The 14,608-nt window shown below is 59.4% G+C and overlaps 2 protein-coding genes across 3 annotated transcripts; one reads left to right on the top strand and one right to left on the bottom strand.

Moving 5' to 3' along the window:
• Nucleotides 1–1,695: 1,695 nt before the first annotated feature.
• LOC115912725 (probable beta-D-xylosidase 2) lies at nt 1,696–5,922 on the bottom strand. Of its 2 annotated transcripts, XM_030964404.1 has the most exons (15): nt 5,770–5,921; nt 5,477–5,703; nt 5,249–5,409; nt 4,993–5,152; nt 4,680–4,850; nt 4,509–4,600; nt 4,260–4,417; nt 4,072–4,175; nt 3,753–3,977; nt 3,559–3,644; nt 3,235–3,371; nt 2,984–3,073; nt 2,662–2,870; nt 2,336–2,542; nt 1,696–2,228 (listed from the first exon to the last, which is right to left on the bottom strand). In XM_030964404.1, the coding sequence occupies exons 1-15, from the start codon at nt 5,825–5,827 to the stop codon at nt 1,941–1,943; spliced, it is 2,373 nt and encodes a 790-aa protein (XP_030820264.1). In that variant the 5' UTR covers nt 5,828–5,921; the 3' UTR covers nt 1,696–1,940. The 2 variants fall into 2 exon arrangements, with proteins under 2 accessions (XP_030820264.1, XP_030820263.1); XM_030964403.1 differs by having other exon boundaries at nt 5,477–5,922.
• A 2,285-nt stretch (nt 5,923–8,207) lies between these two features.
• TRAPPC3 (trafficking protein particle complex 3) lies at nt 8,208–14,336 on the top strand. Its single transcript, XM_030964444.1, has 5 exons — nt 8,208–8,323; nt 10,897–10,994; nt 11,755–11,854; nt 12,114–12,296; nt 12,761–14,336. Exons 1-5 carry the CDS (start codon nt 8,282–8,284, stop codon nt 12,878–12,880), a joined length of 543 nt encoding a protein of 180 aa, XP_030820304.1. The 5' UTR covers nt 8,208–8,281; the 3' UTR covers nt 12,881–14,336.
• The last annotated feature ends 272 nt before the right edge of the window (nt 14,337–14,608 follow it).

Raw genomic sequence — 14,608 nt, 5'->3', positions numbered from 1 at the left:
CCACAGCTCTGTATTTCCATGGCACACAAGGCATCTGGCAGAAGGGGACTGGAGCCGCTCCATGACATGCTCCAAGGGTGCCTCTTTGCCTTGGGTCCCACAGCATCTACTGGAGCAGATGAGCATCTCAGGGCTCTGGGACAGCCTGGCACTGGATCCAGCCATGTCTATGGTCCTTCTCCCCACAGTGGGGTCAGTCTGGAGCTGACTGAGGTGAGGAAGGGGCAACCATGGGTGTACAGGGCCTGTGGCTGTGCTCCAACACTGCAACATGAGAGGGCCTGTGAATGCCAGGCCAGCCCAAGTCGATGGGCTTATACAAGCAGGGATTGATCAATGACTCTGCTGCAGGCACAGCCCTGCTGTGTTGGGGTTCCTGGGTCCTGCCCCGCCGTTCCTGTGGTGCTGGGAACAGCTGCCCCCCCCAAGCTGATGGAAAATCCGATGAGCTCATGATGAGCACAGCGCCCAGCCCTGGCTGCAGCATGCCCCAGCACTCCCTGTGCTCCTCAGCCCTGCAGCGTGGGGTGCAACACTGCCATGGCTCTGTCGGGCCAGTCTGGGCAGGGGGCTGCACCCTCAGGCCCAACACCTGGCCCTGACACCGACTGTAGGGACCCAAAGGGAGCAGCACCCCAAAGTCAAAGGATAACTCCAGCCGCAGCTCGGCCCTGCCAGCAGGAGCTGACACTGTGCAAGTCTGGGAGCAAACAGGGATAAGGATGGCAAACAAACCCCGCCAGCACCTCTGAGCAAAGTACTGTGTGGGATATCCCATCCCACCCATTTCCACCTGCTCCCTATCCCTCTGCTCCCACCTCTCTCCTCAGCCCCAGGACTTTGCCCTGGCCCCAGGCTCTCCCACCCCGCTGCTCTGACACGGTGCCCACAAGGGTTGCTCTGAATCCCTGTCCCCAAAGCACTCCAGCTGATTCCCTCTAGCCATAGGGCAGCGACCCAACAGGACCCTGGGAACGAGTGTCTGTCCCTGTGTCCTGTCCTGGGGTGGATGGATGCAATAGGAACCCATCTCCAGCAGCATGTAGGGCAACAACCAGACGCCCAGCATGCTGCCGTGGGGCTACACCACGGCCCATGGCAAATCTCAGCTGCTGCAGGACAATCCCCTGTGGCTGCCAGTGACAAATGGGCCAGCAATGGGCTGAGCCACAGCGGGCTGCGCCCTGCCCTGCCCTGCCGCAGCTCGCGCCTGCTCTGTAATTATCCCAAGCCGCATCTGTAATTAGTGTCCTGATGTCATGGGGTCAGGCCTGGGCAGCCCCACGCGCTCCCCGCCGCCCCCACCTTGGCCTCCGGCCTTGGGGCTGGAGGAGATCACAGTCTTCCAACACCATCCGGAGGAGTTCCTGCCCAGCTCCGGCTCCCCGCCAGCATTGCTGCCGGAATCACATCCCAGCGCTGTTCAACAGCCCCCGAGCTGCTGCAGGGCTGGATCTGTCCCTCGGGCCAGCGCAGGGCTCGGTCCCTCCAGACACTGCCCCCTTCTCTGCAGCATCCTGGCCTGGGAAGGAGAAGGGCCAGCCCCTGCCCTCCCGAGCCTCGCAGGGCTGCCAGTCACCGCTCCCTCGGCGCAGGGAATGCGCTGGAGCAGCCCTGCGGTTATAAATAGAGCGGGAGGAGCAGGCGCGTGTGGCCGCAGCACACACGGGTCCGGTGTGGGGCACAGGCAGGGTGTGGGGCTGCAGCAGCGCCTCGGGGTGGGACAGCCACGGCAGGAGGGTGAAAGCACCGAGCAGGACAGTGCGGTCTTGCTCCAGGGAGATGCCAGCGCTGCGCCGGGAAGGATGGAGGGGAAGCCGCACACAGCTGCCACGGAGCACCAGCACTTTATTGCAGGGCAGAGAAGCACCACAGTGCCCGCGGCACACCGGGTACCTTCCATCCCTTCCTCGGCCAGCACCCTGTGCCCACCCCCGCCGCTAACACGTGCGTAAGGGCCGTGCCGTGCCGGTGACACTGAACCGTGCGCTCAGCACCTCCGAGGGCGCCCGTGTCTTCTGGCCCGGCTGCTGCCCTCCAGCGAACAGGGTGAAGGTGCCGGGCTCCAGGCGCCAGTCCTGTGCCCAGACAGCGCGCTGCTCGGCCAGCACCTGGAAGAACAGCTTCACCTCCCGGCCGGCCAGCACGGCCACACGGCGGAAAGCCACCAGCTGCCAGCGGGGCACCGGCACGGATGACTGCTCCCAGCGCAGGTACAGCTGCACCACCTGCACGGAGGGATGGGGCTCAGCACAGTGGGACTCCCCCTTGCAGGGGGAGCTTGGGCACATCTGTGCCCTGCACAGCCAGATCAGTGCAGAGCAGCTGTGCCCACCTCCTCACTGTCCCGCAGTCCTGTGTTCTCCAGCACCACAGACACAGAGAGGTTGGCACAGACGGGCAGCACTGGGGGGCTCAGCACCAGGTCCCGATAGCGGAAGGTGGTGTAGGACAGCCCGTACCCAAAAGGGTAGAGCGGGGCCTCCTGCCCATAGTAGCGGTATGTCCGCCCCTCCATGGTGTAGTTCTCCATCGGTGGCACCTGTGGGACAGGGCAGGGCTGGGTGGGCACAAGCAAGAACCACAGCCCTGCATCCTGCAGCTGCTCCAGCCACCAAGGCAGGGAAAGGCTAAGGGTGCCACCCGCAGCCCTGGCCTTACCTGGTGCATGCCTGCAGGCCAAGTGGCCGGCAGCCGACCAGCTGGGCTGGCCCCTGCCTCGCCCAGCAGGACCCTGGCAATGGCCAAACCCGTGGCCTGGGCAGGGAAGAAGCAGGCCAGGATGGCCCCCACGCCGTCATGTGCCTGAGCCCAGCTCACATCCAGGGGTCCCGCGTTGAACAGCAGCAGAATGACGGGGCGCCCAGCGGCTGCAGGGAGGTGGCTGTCACTGAGAGGCCGGTAGTGGCACTGCTGGGATGGCCCCAGGGTGTGCCATGGATGGGGAACACCTGTGTGGGTTGAGGTCCCACAGAGCCCCTACCTGCCTGCACAGCATCCTGCAGCAGCTCCAGCTGGTGCCCCGGCAGGGACAGGTCACTCCGGTCTTTCGCCTCCGTCTCCACATCTACCCCTGGGTGGGGACAGCCAAGAGAGAGCCCCTTACACCCCTGTGGGCACACAGGGCAGAGGGACACCGAACACCTCAGAGGTGGCTCATGGGCAGCCCCTCTCTCCCAGAGCACTCCCCTGCCTCTGGCAGTGCCCACCCAGTACCCTTCCACTCCCACCTACCTGTGCCCAGGCAGACCAGCACCACGTCAGCTGCCCCCACCACCCTCACCAGCTCTGCCCGTGAGTACCACTTGCACCATGGCTCGCTGCAGCCCGCTGCGAAGCTGACATTGGCCCCCAGCATCTCCAGCCCCCTCCTGCACCAGGGAAGAGCAGAGGACACAGGGGCAGCTGTGCCCCAGGGTCAGGGCACAATGGGGACAGCCCCCTTGCCTGGCCACCAGCCAAGGGCCAAGCAGCTCCAGCAGTAGCCCTGGACAGTGCCCAGAAGAGGGGAATAGTGACCAGGAGAGGGGGACATGAGGTGGGACCACGCTGTCTCACCGGGGAGTGTAGATGTACTGAGGCTCTGGCACTGGTGCATAGTCCCCAAACAGTACCCGGGGATTGTCAGCAAAGGGACCCACAACCTGCAGAGGGCAGAGGGGTGAGGGTGGGCACCAGCAGCCCTGTGACACCTGTGTGGCCTGGGTGTGGACCCAGCATGTCCCCCTGCCCACCCCCTTGCAGGGGCTCACCGCGAAGTGCTGGCTGGACAGGTCCTGGGCCCGCAGGGGCAGTGTTCCCCTCACATTCTTCAGCAGCACAAAGCTCTTGATAGCAGCTTCCAGCGAAAGGTTGCGGTGCTCGGGGCTCTGCACCACACTCAGGTCTAGGGAGCTGTAGGGGTTCATGGCTGGGGGGTCAAACTCCCCCAGCCGCATCCGTGTGTAGAAGAGGGGCCGGACTCGGTCACGCAGCATCTGTGGAGAGCCCAACCCCAACAGCTCAGTTGTGCTTGGCAAGGACAGCCCAGGCTCTCTGCCCACAGCCCTGGTCCTGCTCCCGTTGGCTCACCTGCAGTGTGATGTTGCCCATGGCCAGAGCCTGAGGGATGCGCATGAAGACGTTGTTCCTCATGCCATAGGAGAGCTCCAAGTTGCAGCCAGCATTCACTGAGGCTGCCATGCCAGGGAGAAGGGAGAACTCCCATCATGGCTGTGTCATGCCTGAGGACTGACCCCATGCCCAGCCCCTGAGCTCACCAACTGCTGTCTCCAGGAAGCTCTGTGTGTAGTGGTGCCCTAGCATGATGAGCTCCACAGCCCCCTCGTCGCTCACCACGTAGCCATCAAAGCCCCACTCGCCACGCAGGATGTCCGTCAGCAGCTTCTTGTTGGCACAAGCGGGGACACCATTGATCCTGTTGGAGAGGGGATGGGGCAGCCAGGAGAGTGGGGCACAAGCCATGCCAAGGGCAGCCCAGCCCATATGGCCCCTGCCACGCTCCACACCTGTTGTAGCTGCACATGAAGCTGTAGGAGCCAGCCTGCACACATGCCTGGAACTGGGGCAGGAAGGTCATGCGCCAGTCCCGCTCCAGCACCTGCAAGTACCATGGCAGAGTGGGGTCAGCACCTGGAGTGTCTCCTGCCCTATTAATACCCCTGCCCCGCTGTGCTCACCTTGGCATCGAAGCTTAGCCTGGAGACAGGGATGTTCTCAGGGCCTCCGTGCACGCTGAAGTGTTTGCAGCCAGCGCTGGCCTTAACGTAACGGGGGTGCTGGCCCTGCAGCCCCTGCACAAAGCTGCGGGCCAGCTCCCCACTCAGGAACGGGTCCTCCCCATAGGTCTCCTGTCCGAGGCACAGGTGTGTCACCTCTGGGAGCCCCATTCCCATATCCCCACAGCCTGGCAAGCCATGGCCACATCCAGCTGGTCAGCCACAGTCCCTTGTGGTCTGATCCCAGCCAGGGATCACCCGCCCAAGCTGGCACCTGGTTCCTCCCCCACAGTGGGTGCCTCATGATGTTCAGGACAGGGCTGAAGCAGCTGAGCCCAGTGTGGTCAGTGTAGCGTCCAGCAGCAGCAAAGCTGTTGTGTTTGGCTCTCACCTCGGTGGCCGTGGCGTTGGCCACACGGTAGATGAGTTCTGGGCTGGGGGGACAGCACAGGGGTGTCAGGGTGACGTAGGCAAGGGGCGACCTGTCTCACCAGGTCCCATCCCACACCCCTGGTCCCCGGTGCGGGTACCTGAAGGCGGCAGCAAGCCCCAACGCCTGCGGGAAAGCCGTGGCCCATCCAGGTGCCTCGCCGTCGCCCCGCAGACACTCGGTGTTCCAGTTGTAGGGCCCGATGCCCAGCCGCGGGATGGGGGGCGCGGGGCCGTTCCCCATCGCTCCCCCCCTCGCCACCTGCGGGGCAGCGCCGCTGAGCAGGGAGTCCCGCGGGGGCCCCGGGGGGGTCCCGCCGCCCCCTCACCTGCAGCACCAGCTCGGCGGGGCTCAGCCGGCCCAGCAGGTCGTCGAGGCGGCGCTGCCAGGACAGCGAGGGGTCCCAGAAAGGGAAGGGGGGCGGCTGAGCCCGGACCGGCCCCGCGCCCAGCGCCGCGCTCAGCACCAGCACCCGCAGCCCCAGCGCCGCTGCTGGGAGAGCCCCGCACGGCACGGCACGGCTCGGGCCCCGCGATCCGCACGGCACGCCACGGCCTGGCTCCCGGGATCTGCACGGCATGGCCCGGCTCGGTTCCCGGGATTTGCACGGCATGGCTCGGCCTGGCTCCCGGGATCTGCACGGCATGGCCCGGCTCGGTTCCCGGGATTTGCACGGCATGGCTCGGCCTGGCTCCCGGGATTTGCACGGCACGGTTCGGCCCGGCCCCGGTGCACCAAGCCCCCGCGATGGGCGCGGCGGGGCGGAGCGCGCTGCGGGCGGTCCTGCGCCCACCGGACGGGGCGGAGCGCGGTCGGACGGGGTTGGTCAGGGGGTCCCGAGGCTTTGCCAGGTCCCGGCTGCCCCCCGGGCCGGTGTGCGAGATTCACCCCGTGCAGCGGGGTTTGTCTGCGAGGGGCGGCGAGCCCCGAGCCCAGCACAGCCCGGCCCCGCCGCGGGGACAAGTGGCGGCGTTTCGGTTCCGCCCGTGTCCCGGAGCATCTCCCGTGTGCAGGCGGGAACCGGCAGAGCCGCCCGGCGCCGTCAGACCGGCTCTCGGTGCCCTCGGCTGCAGCGGGGCTGGCTCGGCCCCTGCCCGGGGCCGGGGAGCAGTAACGGCTCCGCCTGGGAGGGATCTCCTGTGCTCGCTGGGCGTTGGGGCACGACACGGACTGAGATGCCCTGTGTGCCCCCCATGCCCCCCAGCTCAGCAAGGGGTGTGTGCCCCCCATGCCCCCCAGCTCAGCAAGGGGTGTGTGCCCCTCATGCGCCCAGCTCAGCAAGGGGTGTGTGCCCCCCATGCCCCCCAGCTCAGCAAGGGGTGTGTGCCCCTCATGCCCCCAGCAAGGGGTGTGTGCCCCCCATGCCCCCCAGCTCAGCAAGGGGTGTGTGCCCCTCATGCCCCCCAGCTCAGCACGGAGGGACACTGCCAGCGACCTCTACGGTGATCAGGGACACGGTGCCTTCTAACGCTGGATATTAGGAAAATGTTCTTCCCCCAGAGGGTGCTGGGCACTGCCCAGTTTCCCCGGGGAATGGGCACGGCCCCAAGGCTGCCAGAGCTCCGGGAGCGTTTGGATAATGCCCCCAGGCACAGGATGGGATTGCTGGGGTGTCTGGGTAGGGCCAGGAACTGGATTCCATAGTCCTGGTGGGTTTGTTCCAACTCAGTTTTTTAGGATTCAACGATCTCCATCAGCCACCAGCACAGTGGTGGGAGAGCACAAGGTGGCATTTGGGACTGGGAGCAGGAGGGGACCCGGCACTGCAGAGCTGGACACAGGGAGCACAGCCATGCCATCAGCTCCCTGGCACAATGGAGGTGCTGCTGGCCGCCCCCCAGCCCGGGACAACCACAGCACATCCCAGTGCCAACCCGGTGCCCCGCAGCTGGCCGTGTCCTGGGGATGCAGCCATGTAAGGCAATGCCAGCAGGTCACCGCAGCCTGGCCGGTCCCCACGCTCCTGCTTGGCGGTGACAGCGAGCCAGCTCCCAGCTGCTGGATTCCTGAGCAGCCAGCAGGAGTAGGGCGGTCCCCCTGTGCCCAGAGCATATCCTTCCCCCAGCACACCACCCCAGCACTCACTCAGTGACAGGTCTGGGACGGGAACATAATGGGGTAAATAAATAAATAAACAACAGGAGATTAAAGAAATAAGTAAACAACGCCAGGCACACTCTGTCTGGGAGCAGAACCTGGTGCACCGAGGGCTGTGCTGGCTTGGGGAGGGTCAGGGGAAGCTGGGTTGTTCAGGGAATATTCCCTGCAGTTCCTGCAGCCCCAAGCCAGGCTGGTTCCTGTGACACTCTGTCCTTTGCCCTGCTCTTGCGGGGCCATTTGTGGGCCTCACAGGGCGGAAACCTGCTTGTGTTCCACATTGAGCTGCAGCCTAAGGATCCCAGCTTGCCCAATCCTGCCAGCACAGGGCTTGCTTGACCCAGCTGCCCTTTCCCCAGGAATCAGCCCCTGCCGAGCCCCTGGAGCCGGGCAAGGAAGGCACAGGAACAGGGCCTGGCCCTGGCAGAGCTCAAGGAACGTTCACACAATGCTCTCAGGAGCACGGTGGGATTGTTGGGGTGTCCTGTGCAGGGCCAGGAGTTGGCCTCGATCCTTGTGGGTCCCTCCCAGCTGGGGATATTCCACGATTCTACTCCGATTCCAAGGTGGCAGCGTGGGACTAAGGTGGGAGCAGAGGCGCAGCCGAGGCCCCTTTCCCATGGGGCTGGGGGGCCGCGGGGAGGCCTGCAGGGAGCACGGAGGGAGCAGCACCGGGGCCACCATTGCGTCACTGGCCGGGCAGGGCCGCAGACTGGCGCTTGGGGACAGCGGGGGCGGCGGGGCCGGGCCGGGCCCAGCACGGCCCCCATGGCGGCGGCACCACAGTTGAGGCGGGCGGTAGCGCCCCCTGGCGGCGACCGCGGCCGTCACCTCCCGCCGGGATTGGGCGGTGCCTCACTGTCGTGTTGGCGCGCGATGCACTCTGGGATTTGTAGTCCAGCCGGGCGGGCGGGGCGCGGACGGCGGCGCGGCGGGGACTGCGTGTCCCGTGGTGCCCCGCGGTGGCCTGGGGATCCCTTGGTGCCCGCGGCGGACGGAGCGGCCGGGCCGGGCCGGGCCGGGCCGGGCGGACACGATGTCGCGGCAGGGCGGGCGCGGCACCGAGAGCAAGAAAATGGTAACGGCGGGGCCGGCGTGGCGAGCGCATGGCGTGGGGCACCCGGGGAACCGGCCCGCGGCGGGGGCGACCGGGCCCGGGCCGCAGCGCCCGGTGCGGCGGGGCCGGGCAGCCAGCAGCGGCACCGGGCGCTCCCGTTTATGGGAAGTTCGCACCCAAAACCCTTCCCTGGCGTGTCTCGCTTCCCCTCTCCAGCTCATTCCGCGTTATCAGCCCGGCTGAGTCAGGAACTGAGAGATGGAGCCCAAAGCTCCAGAGCTGAGCTCCGATTCTGGGTCAAACCAGGTCGAATTCATTAATTTTTAATGCAAAATAAGTAATAAAAAAATAAAACCTGGGGTCTTCTCCCTCTTTGGCTGGGTGGAGGGGCTTAGCTGCCCCCTCCTGCCTCTCCACACCCCAGGGGATTCTTTTCTAGAGATTCAGCTCCTTAAATACAACGATTATGTAAAAAATTGTGTTAATTCACTGGAGTTCTGACACTTCCGTAGCCATAGAACAGATGCATTGTGTGGAGAGTGTCAAATAATAAAAATAATTGGGAAAGCTTTGGGCCCTTCAATTTCATCCAATGGGCTGAAAACGAAAAAATTGTTGTCCACATCTGTCGTATTGTAACAGCTGAAGTTGCCTGTAATAACAGCATCTCAGCAATAAGTGAGATCGGCTCTGGGAGTGCTGGGGCTGCTGGTGGCAGGTGACACCGCCATGGCCTCACATGGTGGCAGCACCTCAGGCTGGGGACAGCTGGATTCCCTCCATCCATCCCCATCCCCTCTCCACCTCTGTCTTTACTAAAACAACTGAAACCCTTAAAACCAGCACTACATGTTGTGCATGTCTGTTAAATTCTCTGCCAAGTCTCTGATTCCAGCTGAGCCAAAGGAACTTCCCCCTTGTCCTTCCAGTGATGTGAACTGCCCAACCTTATGTTTTCTGAGAGGAAAGCAAAATTTTTAAGCAAAACCCCCAAAGAACATGTCAGTTCTTTAGATCCAAAGTGGGGCAACAGCTCCAAGCAGCCCCTCTGGTTGTTTTCATACCTGAAGCCTTTTGTCCTTGGGAATGGCAATCCCAGAATCCCAGACTGGTTTCGGTTGGAAGGGGCCTTAAAATTCATCCCATTCCACCCCTGCCATGGGCAGGGACACCTTCCACTGTCCCAGGGTGCTCCAAGCCCCATCCAGCCTGGCCTTGGACATTTCCAGGGATCCAGGGGCAGCCACAGCTTCTCTGGGCACCCTGTGCCAGGGCCTGCCCACCCTGCCAGAGAGGAATTTTTTCCTAATCCAGGAACAAGACAAGGTGGAATTCCCTTGTGTCCTCTACAAACCCAATTTCTGTTTGTTTGGGGGTGTTTCCTCTGTGTGTTTGTTGTGGCTTTGTGTGAACTTATGGTGATCTGTGTTGTCACTTAACTCTGATCTTGTCTCTTTTCCCTCCCTGCCTGCTGCTGCTTTCATTCTCTAGTATTGGTATTTGCCATTCATTTCACCTTCTGCCTCTCTGCAGCTCATGGTAGGTGACAGATCCCAGGTCAGCCCCTGTGATCCCTCTGCATGCCAAAACTGACAGCAGAAACCAGTGCTGGGGGTTTGTTTGTTCCCCAAAACACTTCCTTTTGCAGAGTTTTGCTCTGAAGCCTCTAATGACCTCGTTAATCACTGGCTCCCAAAAAATGCTCTTTGACATCATTTGAGGGTGAGGATTGAAGGTGGTGGCTGGGAGAGGAGAATTTCCCCCTTTTTTTGCATTTTTTCTGCAAGTCTGACAATTGTGCAAAGAAAACATGAGTGGCTTTGGTCCTGGCCAGTCCCAGGATGTGCACAGCACCTGAGAGCTGAGCTGGCCTGGGCTTGGCCTCCCTGAGCCTGTTCTGGATCTGTGAAGCAAATTCTGTGTCTGGACAACTTTCTAGGGCCAGATGAGTCCTTTTTCTTGGTACAGAATTTCATAAATCCTTGAGTGGAGGAGCATTTTGGGCCTGTTGAAAGGACCAGAGCTGGAGCCTAATAGGCACTGTCCACTTGTAACATGTTCATGAAACAGAGGGAAGAATTTGAGTCAGATCTCAGCTCTAGGCCAGTGCTTGAGGTAAATTCAGGGCCCTGGCATGGCTCCTCCAGCTATCCAGGAGGTTTTGGTGTCTTTCCCAAAATCCCAGAGTGGTTTGGGTTGAAAGGGATCTTAAAACTCAACCAGTTCCAATCCCCTTCCAAGGGCAGGGGCACCTTCTAGTAGACCAGGTTCCTCCAAGCTTCATTCCAAGGAGAATGAAGTTGTTTCCAGAACTGGAGCTGGGATCTCTTATTAAACTGGAGCTGGGATCTCTCTTTCTTAAACTGGAGCTGGGATCTCTCTTTATTAAACTAGAGCTGGGATCTCTCCTTATTAAACTGGAGCTGGGATCTCTCCTTGTGAAACTGGAGCTGGGATCTCTCCTTGTTAAGCACAGGTTCCTTTGAGACAGCAGGTCCCTGTTCCCCTCTCCGTGCCGAGGTGGCGGCGCTGGACTCGGAGGCAGCGGAGCCCGGGCGGGTTCTGTTGGGTGAATTTTCTTTTCCTGTGCACAGAACTCGGAGCTGTTCACGCTGACCTACGGTGCCCTGGTGACCCAGCTCTGCAAGGACTACGAGAATGATGATGATGTCAACAAGCAGCTGGACAAAATGTGAGTGCATGCACAGGTGGGAGTGGATCTGCCCTGCTGGAGCTGTGTGGGAGCTGGGATCACAGCTGGGATCACAGCAGGGATCACAGCAGGGATTGGTGCCTCAGGTTTTAGCTTTTATATTTTTCAGATTCTGTGCTGCTTTTCGGCTGTGTAATTCTGTATTTTCAGATTCTGTGCTGTATTCTGCTGTGTAATTCTGAGCTTCATATTAGGGAATAGTACACCCTCTCCACAGAGGAGGGAGACAAAACAATTCCTCCTCTAGCTGGGGACCAAGGACAGATAATCCAAATTGCAGGCCCAAGAGCATAAACAGCATGGACTGAAGAGAGAAAAACAAGCAGGATGGGACTTCATGGGCTAAAGCTGTAATTGGACAATTAACTCCAAGATGCAAATGGACCAGAAATTATAAAAGTGAGAGACCTTGTGACCAGTCGTCCATTTTTTTGTGACCATTTTGGTTCATCTTGGGTGTAGCCCTGGCTGGGCTCTTGTGCTGCCCAAGGTGGATCCACTGAGGCCTTTTAATAAATCCCTGCTTTATTCTTTAACTCTGTCCAGCCTCTGTTCTAGCTCAGCCTTCACCAGGCATCAGGATCACAGCCACATCCCTGTGTGCTGCTCCAGGAGCAAAACCCTGGCAGGCTGAAGTTATTTAACACCGACATTTCTCAGATTAGACTTTGCTTCTTCACTCTCCTCTTTTATAAATATTTGTTGTCTTTCTGAAGCCGTTGCTCTGGTCCCTTCACAGGGGTTACAACATCGGTGTCCGGCTCATCGAGGATTTCCTGGCCCGCTCCAATGTTGGGAGGTGCCACGATTTCCGTGAAACTGCAGATGTTATAGCAAAGGTAAATGTCCAAGCACTGCTTTGTCAGGTTTTTTTTTTTGGGTTTTGAGTGTGAGGATGGAATATTTGCTTCTCACAGGACTGTTCCGAGAGTTTAATGAAGATTTTGGAGAGGGGAAAAAAAAAGCTTTAGCCCAAGTACTGCTGGCTGGTGGGAACTGGAGGAAAGGAGAGATGTTTGCAAACCCTTTCAGTAATTTTAGAGATCAAAGCAGTGCTGTTGCCTCACCTGTTCTTGTTCTTCCTGCTTGCCACAACAGATTGCATTTAAAATGTACCTGGGCATCACTCCGAGCATCACCAACTGGAGTCCTGGGGGGGACGAGTTCTCCCTGATCTTGGAAAACAACCCCTTGGTGGACTTTGTGGAGCTCCCTGACAACCACTCAACCCTCATCTACTCCAACCTGCTCTGTGGGGTGCTGCGAGGTGCCCTGGAAATGGTGAGCCACATCTCCCTTCCCTTGGGATGAGTGTATGGAGAGCCAGGTGTCAGCAGATACTTGAGTTCTGGTCTGTTTGTGATTTCTGGGTTTGCTTTGGGTTTGGAACGCATTCCCAGGAGAAGGGCAGAGCTGCAGGAGCACTTGGCTGATGTTATGTGTGGCAGCTGAGGCCCAGAGGTGATGCCTGAGCCCTTTCAGCACACAACCCAACTTCAAGCACTTGTATCTCCCTGAGTTTGTATGAAGCTCCAAAATCCTCACTCTGCAACTGCTGTGAGCCCTAGCTGGGAATTGGTTGGGACAGGAGAGCAGCTGTGTCTCAAATTTAGAACTTTGTAGAGCCCTGTATGTCATGTCATGCCCTTAGAGCCCTTAAGCTGGTGCTCCAGGATCATTCAGTCCCTGGAGAAGCTGCTGTGAACAGGGAGTTACCAGCTCCTCTCTGCTCTTCCCTCTCTTAGGTGCAGATGGCTGTCGATGTGAAGTTTGTCCAGGACACCCTGAAGGGCGACAGTGTCACAGAAATAAGGATGAAATTTATCAGGAGGATTGAAGACAACCTTCCAGCTGGGGAAGAGTGAACCACAGCCCCATCTCCCTGGGGACTGGAGGGACCAGCTGGGTTTGGCCATTAGCTTTCCTCACAGATCCATAGGGATCTCCTGCCCCTGCACACTCAGACTGACTCACTGACTGTCTCAGATATTGTTTTCTTCTACTCTCACTTCCATCCTCTGTAGAAGATGATTGTCTGGTTGCTGTTTATTTCCCAGGTTCATTCTGAAGCTTTTTCATCAGGTGATGTCCTTTTCCCTCCCCCTGGGGGCTTCCTAAGCTCAGTTTCCAGTTGTGACCTGGGCTGTGTGAGAACAACTGCTCAGACTCCAGGAGAGCTCCGGTCTCTTCGCATCTGCATCGGTGTTGGAGGGCCAGAATTGGACCCCAAGCTACAAGAGCCCACTGATTCCCTGCTAAACCCTGTCCTTCCTTAAATGAGGTGTTTAAAATCCATTTGGAGATGTGTGTAGTGTTTCTGTAGATCAAACTGGCTTCTTGCACTTGATTCTTGCAAGCTTGGTCCAAAGGGGTGGCTGGGGAGAGCTGCTGGCACCAGGGCAGGGGCTGCTCTGCTCAGGGGGCTGTGGCACCTCAGAAATCTGAGTCCCATGGCCTTTCCATTGTCCCTCCTCCAGAAGCCTCACCTTGGGAGGGGAGGAGGTCAAACTCCAGTGGAGCAGTAGGAACTATTTTACATGGAGAAAGAGTGGCTAAAATGGTATGGCTGCTCCACAGTGGGCACAGCCTGGGACTGCATGGGGAGTCATGGAGTGAGGACCAAACTCAGGCTGGGGCCTGGGAGGTGTTAAAAACATTTCAGGCTCTGTTCTGATGTTGGAGGATGTAAAGGCTGCAAGGTGTGAAGGCAGTGCCAGGGTTTGTTCTCTCTCACTTGTGTTCAGTAGAATTTCCCAATTACTTGACCTGTGGCACTTGCTGCTCTCAGAAATGAATACATAAAGAAGTATTAGATAACAAAAAGCATGAGATTGGAACATCAGCTTCCTCTGCCACCCCGAGCTAGAGAACACAGTCAAGCATTGGGTTCCCAAATCACTTTACATAGCATGAAGGCACAGCCCCTCGAGGTCTTTGTGAGTTCCAGAATTTGTGTTGGTTGATGCCTGAATGTGAGGTGAAAGGGAACAACCCACTGCTTGTGCTGCTCTTTTTTGGCTTTTCTGGGGGAATGTAGGGTCATCTGGCACTGGATGGCTGGCCCTGTCCCTTTTTTGGCCTCAAAGAGTTCCTTTGGATGCCCTGTGTGACGTGTGCCCTGTGAAGGAACAGTGAGTGGCTGTAAGAGCAGTCAGAGGCATGGCAGTGGCCCAGTGGTGCCAGGTGGGTGTTGGTGGCAGAGGTGCCACATGGTCACATTGCAGAGCTCCAAACCATCCCTTATTTCTCATTGTTGACCATTCCAAGTCACTTTAAAGCTGCATTTTAGGAGCAATTGCATTAAAAGAATGGCGGTGTCAATTCTTTGGTCTCCTCTTGCCTGTGTTCTGGTGGTGGGTGCTGGCAGGGTGACAGTGGTGACAGGGTGCCCAGGGCTGGCAGGGTGACAGCAGCACAGCCCCAAGAATTCCTGGCTGCTGGTGGGCCTGGAAGCTGCTGCCTAAAGGAACCTGCCCAGCATTGCACACACGGAGGGACTGGGGGCAGACACTCAGTGTGGCTGGTTTGGGGTCTGTGAATCCACTGTGTGCTCAGTGCCTGGGACTGCCACCAGCCTGAGGCAGCTGCTGCAG

The sequence above is a fragment of the Camarhynchus parvulus genome, chromosome 23 (genome assembly GCF_901933205.1).
Source record: "Camarhynchus parvulus chromosome 23, STF_HiC, whole genome shotgun sequence".
Lineage (NCBI taxonomy): Eukaryota > Metazoa > Chordata > Aves > Passeriformes > Thraupidae > Camarhynchus > Camarhynchus parvulus.
This window is presented reverse-complemented; position numbering and strand designations above follow the sequence as displayed.

Excerpts from the sequence above, each read along its gene's own strand:
- LOC115912725 (XM_030964403.1), bottom strand. The coding sequence starts at position 5,827 with ATGCCGTGCAAATCCCGGGAACCGAGCCGGGCCATGCCGTGCAGATCC. Across the intron at positions 3,645-3,752 it reads TGTCCAGCCAGCACTTCGCG|GTTGTGGGTCCCTTTGCTGA; the intron begins GTGAGCCCCTGC and ends TGCCCTCTGCAG. Across the intron at positions 3,372-3,558 it reads CAGTACATCTACACTCCCCG|GAGGGGGCTGGAGATGCTGG; the intron begins GTGAGACAGCGT and ends TCCCTGGTGCAG.
- TRAPPC3 (XM_030964444.1), top strand. The coding sequence starts at position 8,282 with ATGTCGCGGCAGGGCGGGCGCGGCACCGAGAGCAAGAAAATG. Across the intron at positions 11,855-12,113 it reads CTGCAGATGTTATAGCAAAG|ATTGCATTTAAAATGTACCT; the intron begins GTAAATGTCCAA and ends TTGCCACAACAG. Across the intron at positions 12,297-12,760 it reads TGCGAGGTGCCCTGGAAATG|GTGCAGATGGCTGTCGATGT; the intron begins GTGAGCCACATC and ends TCCCTCTCTTAG.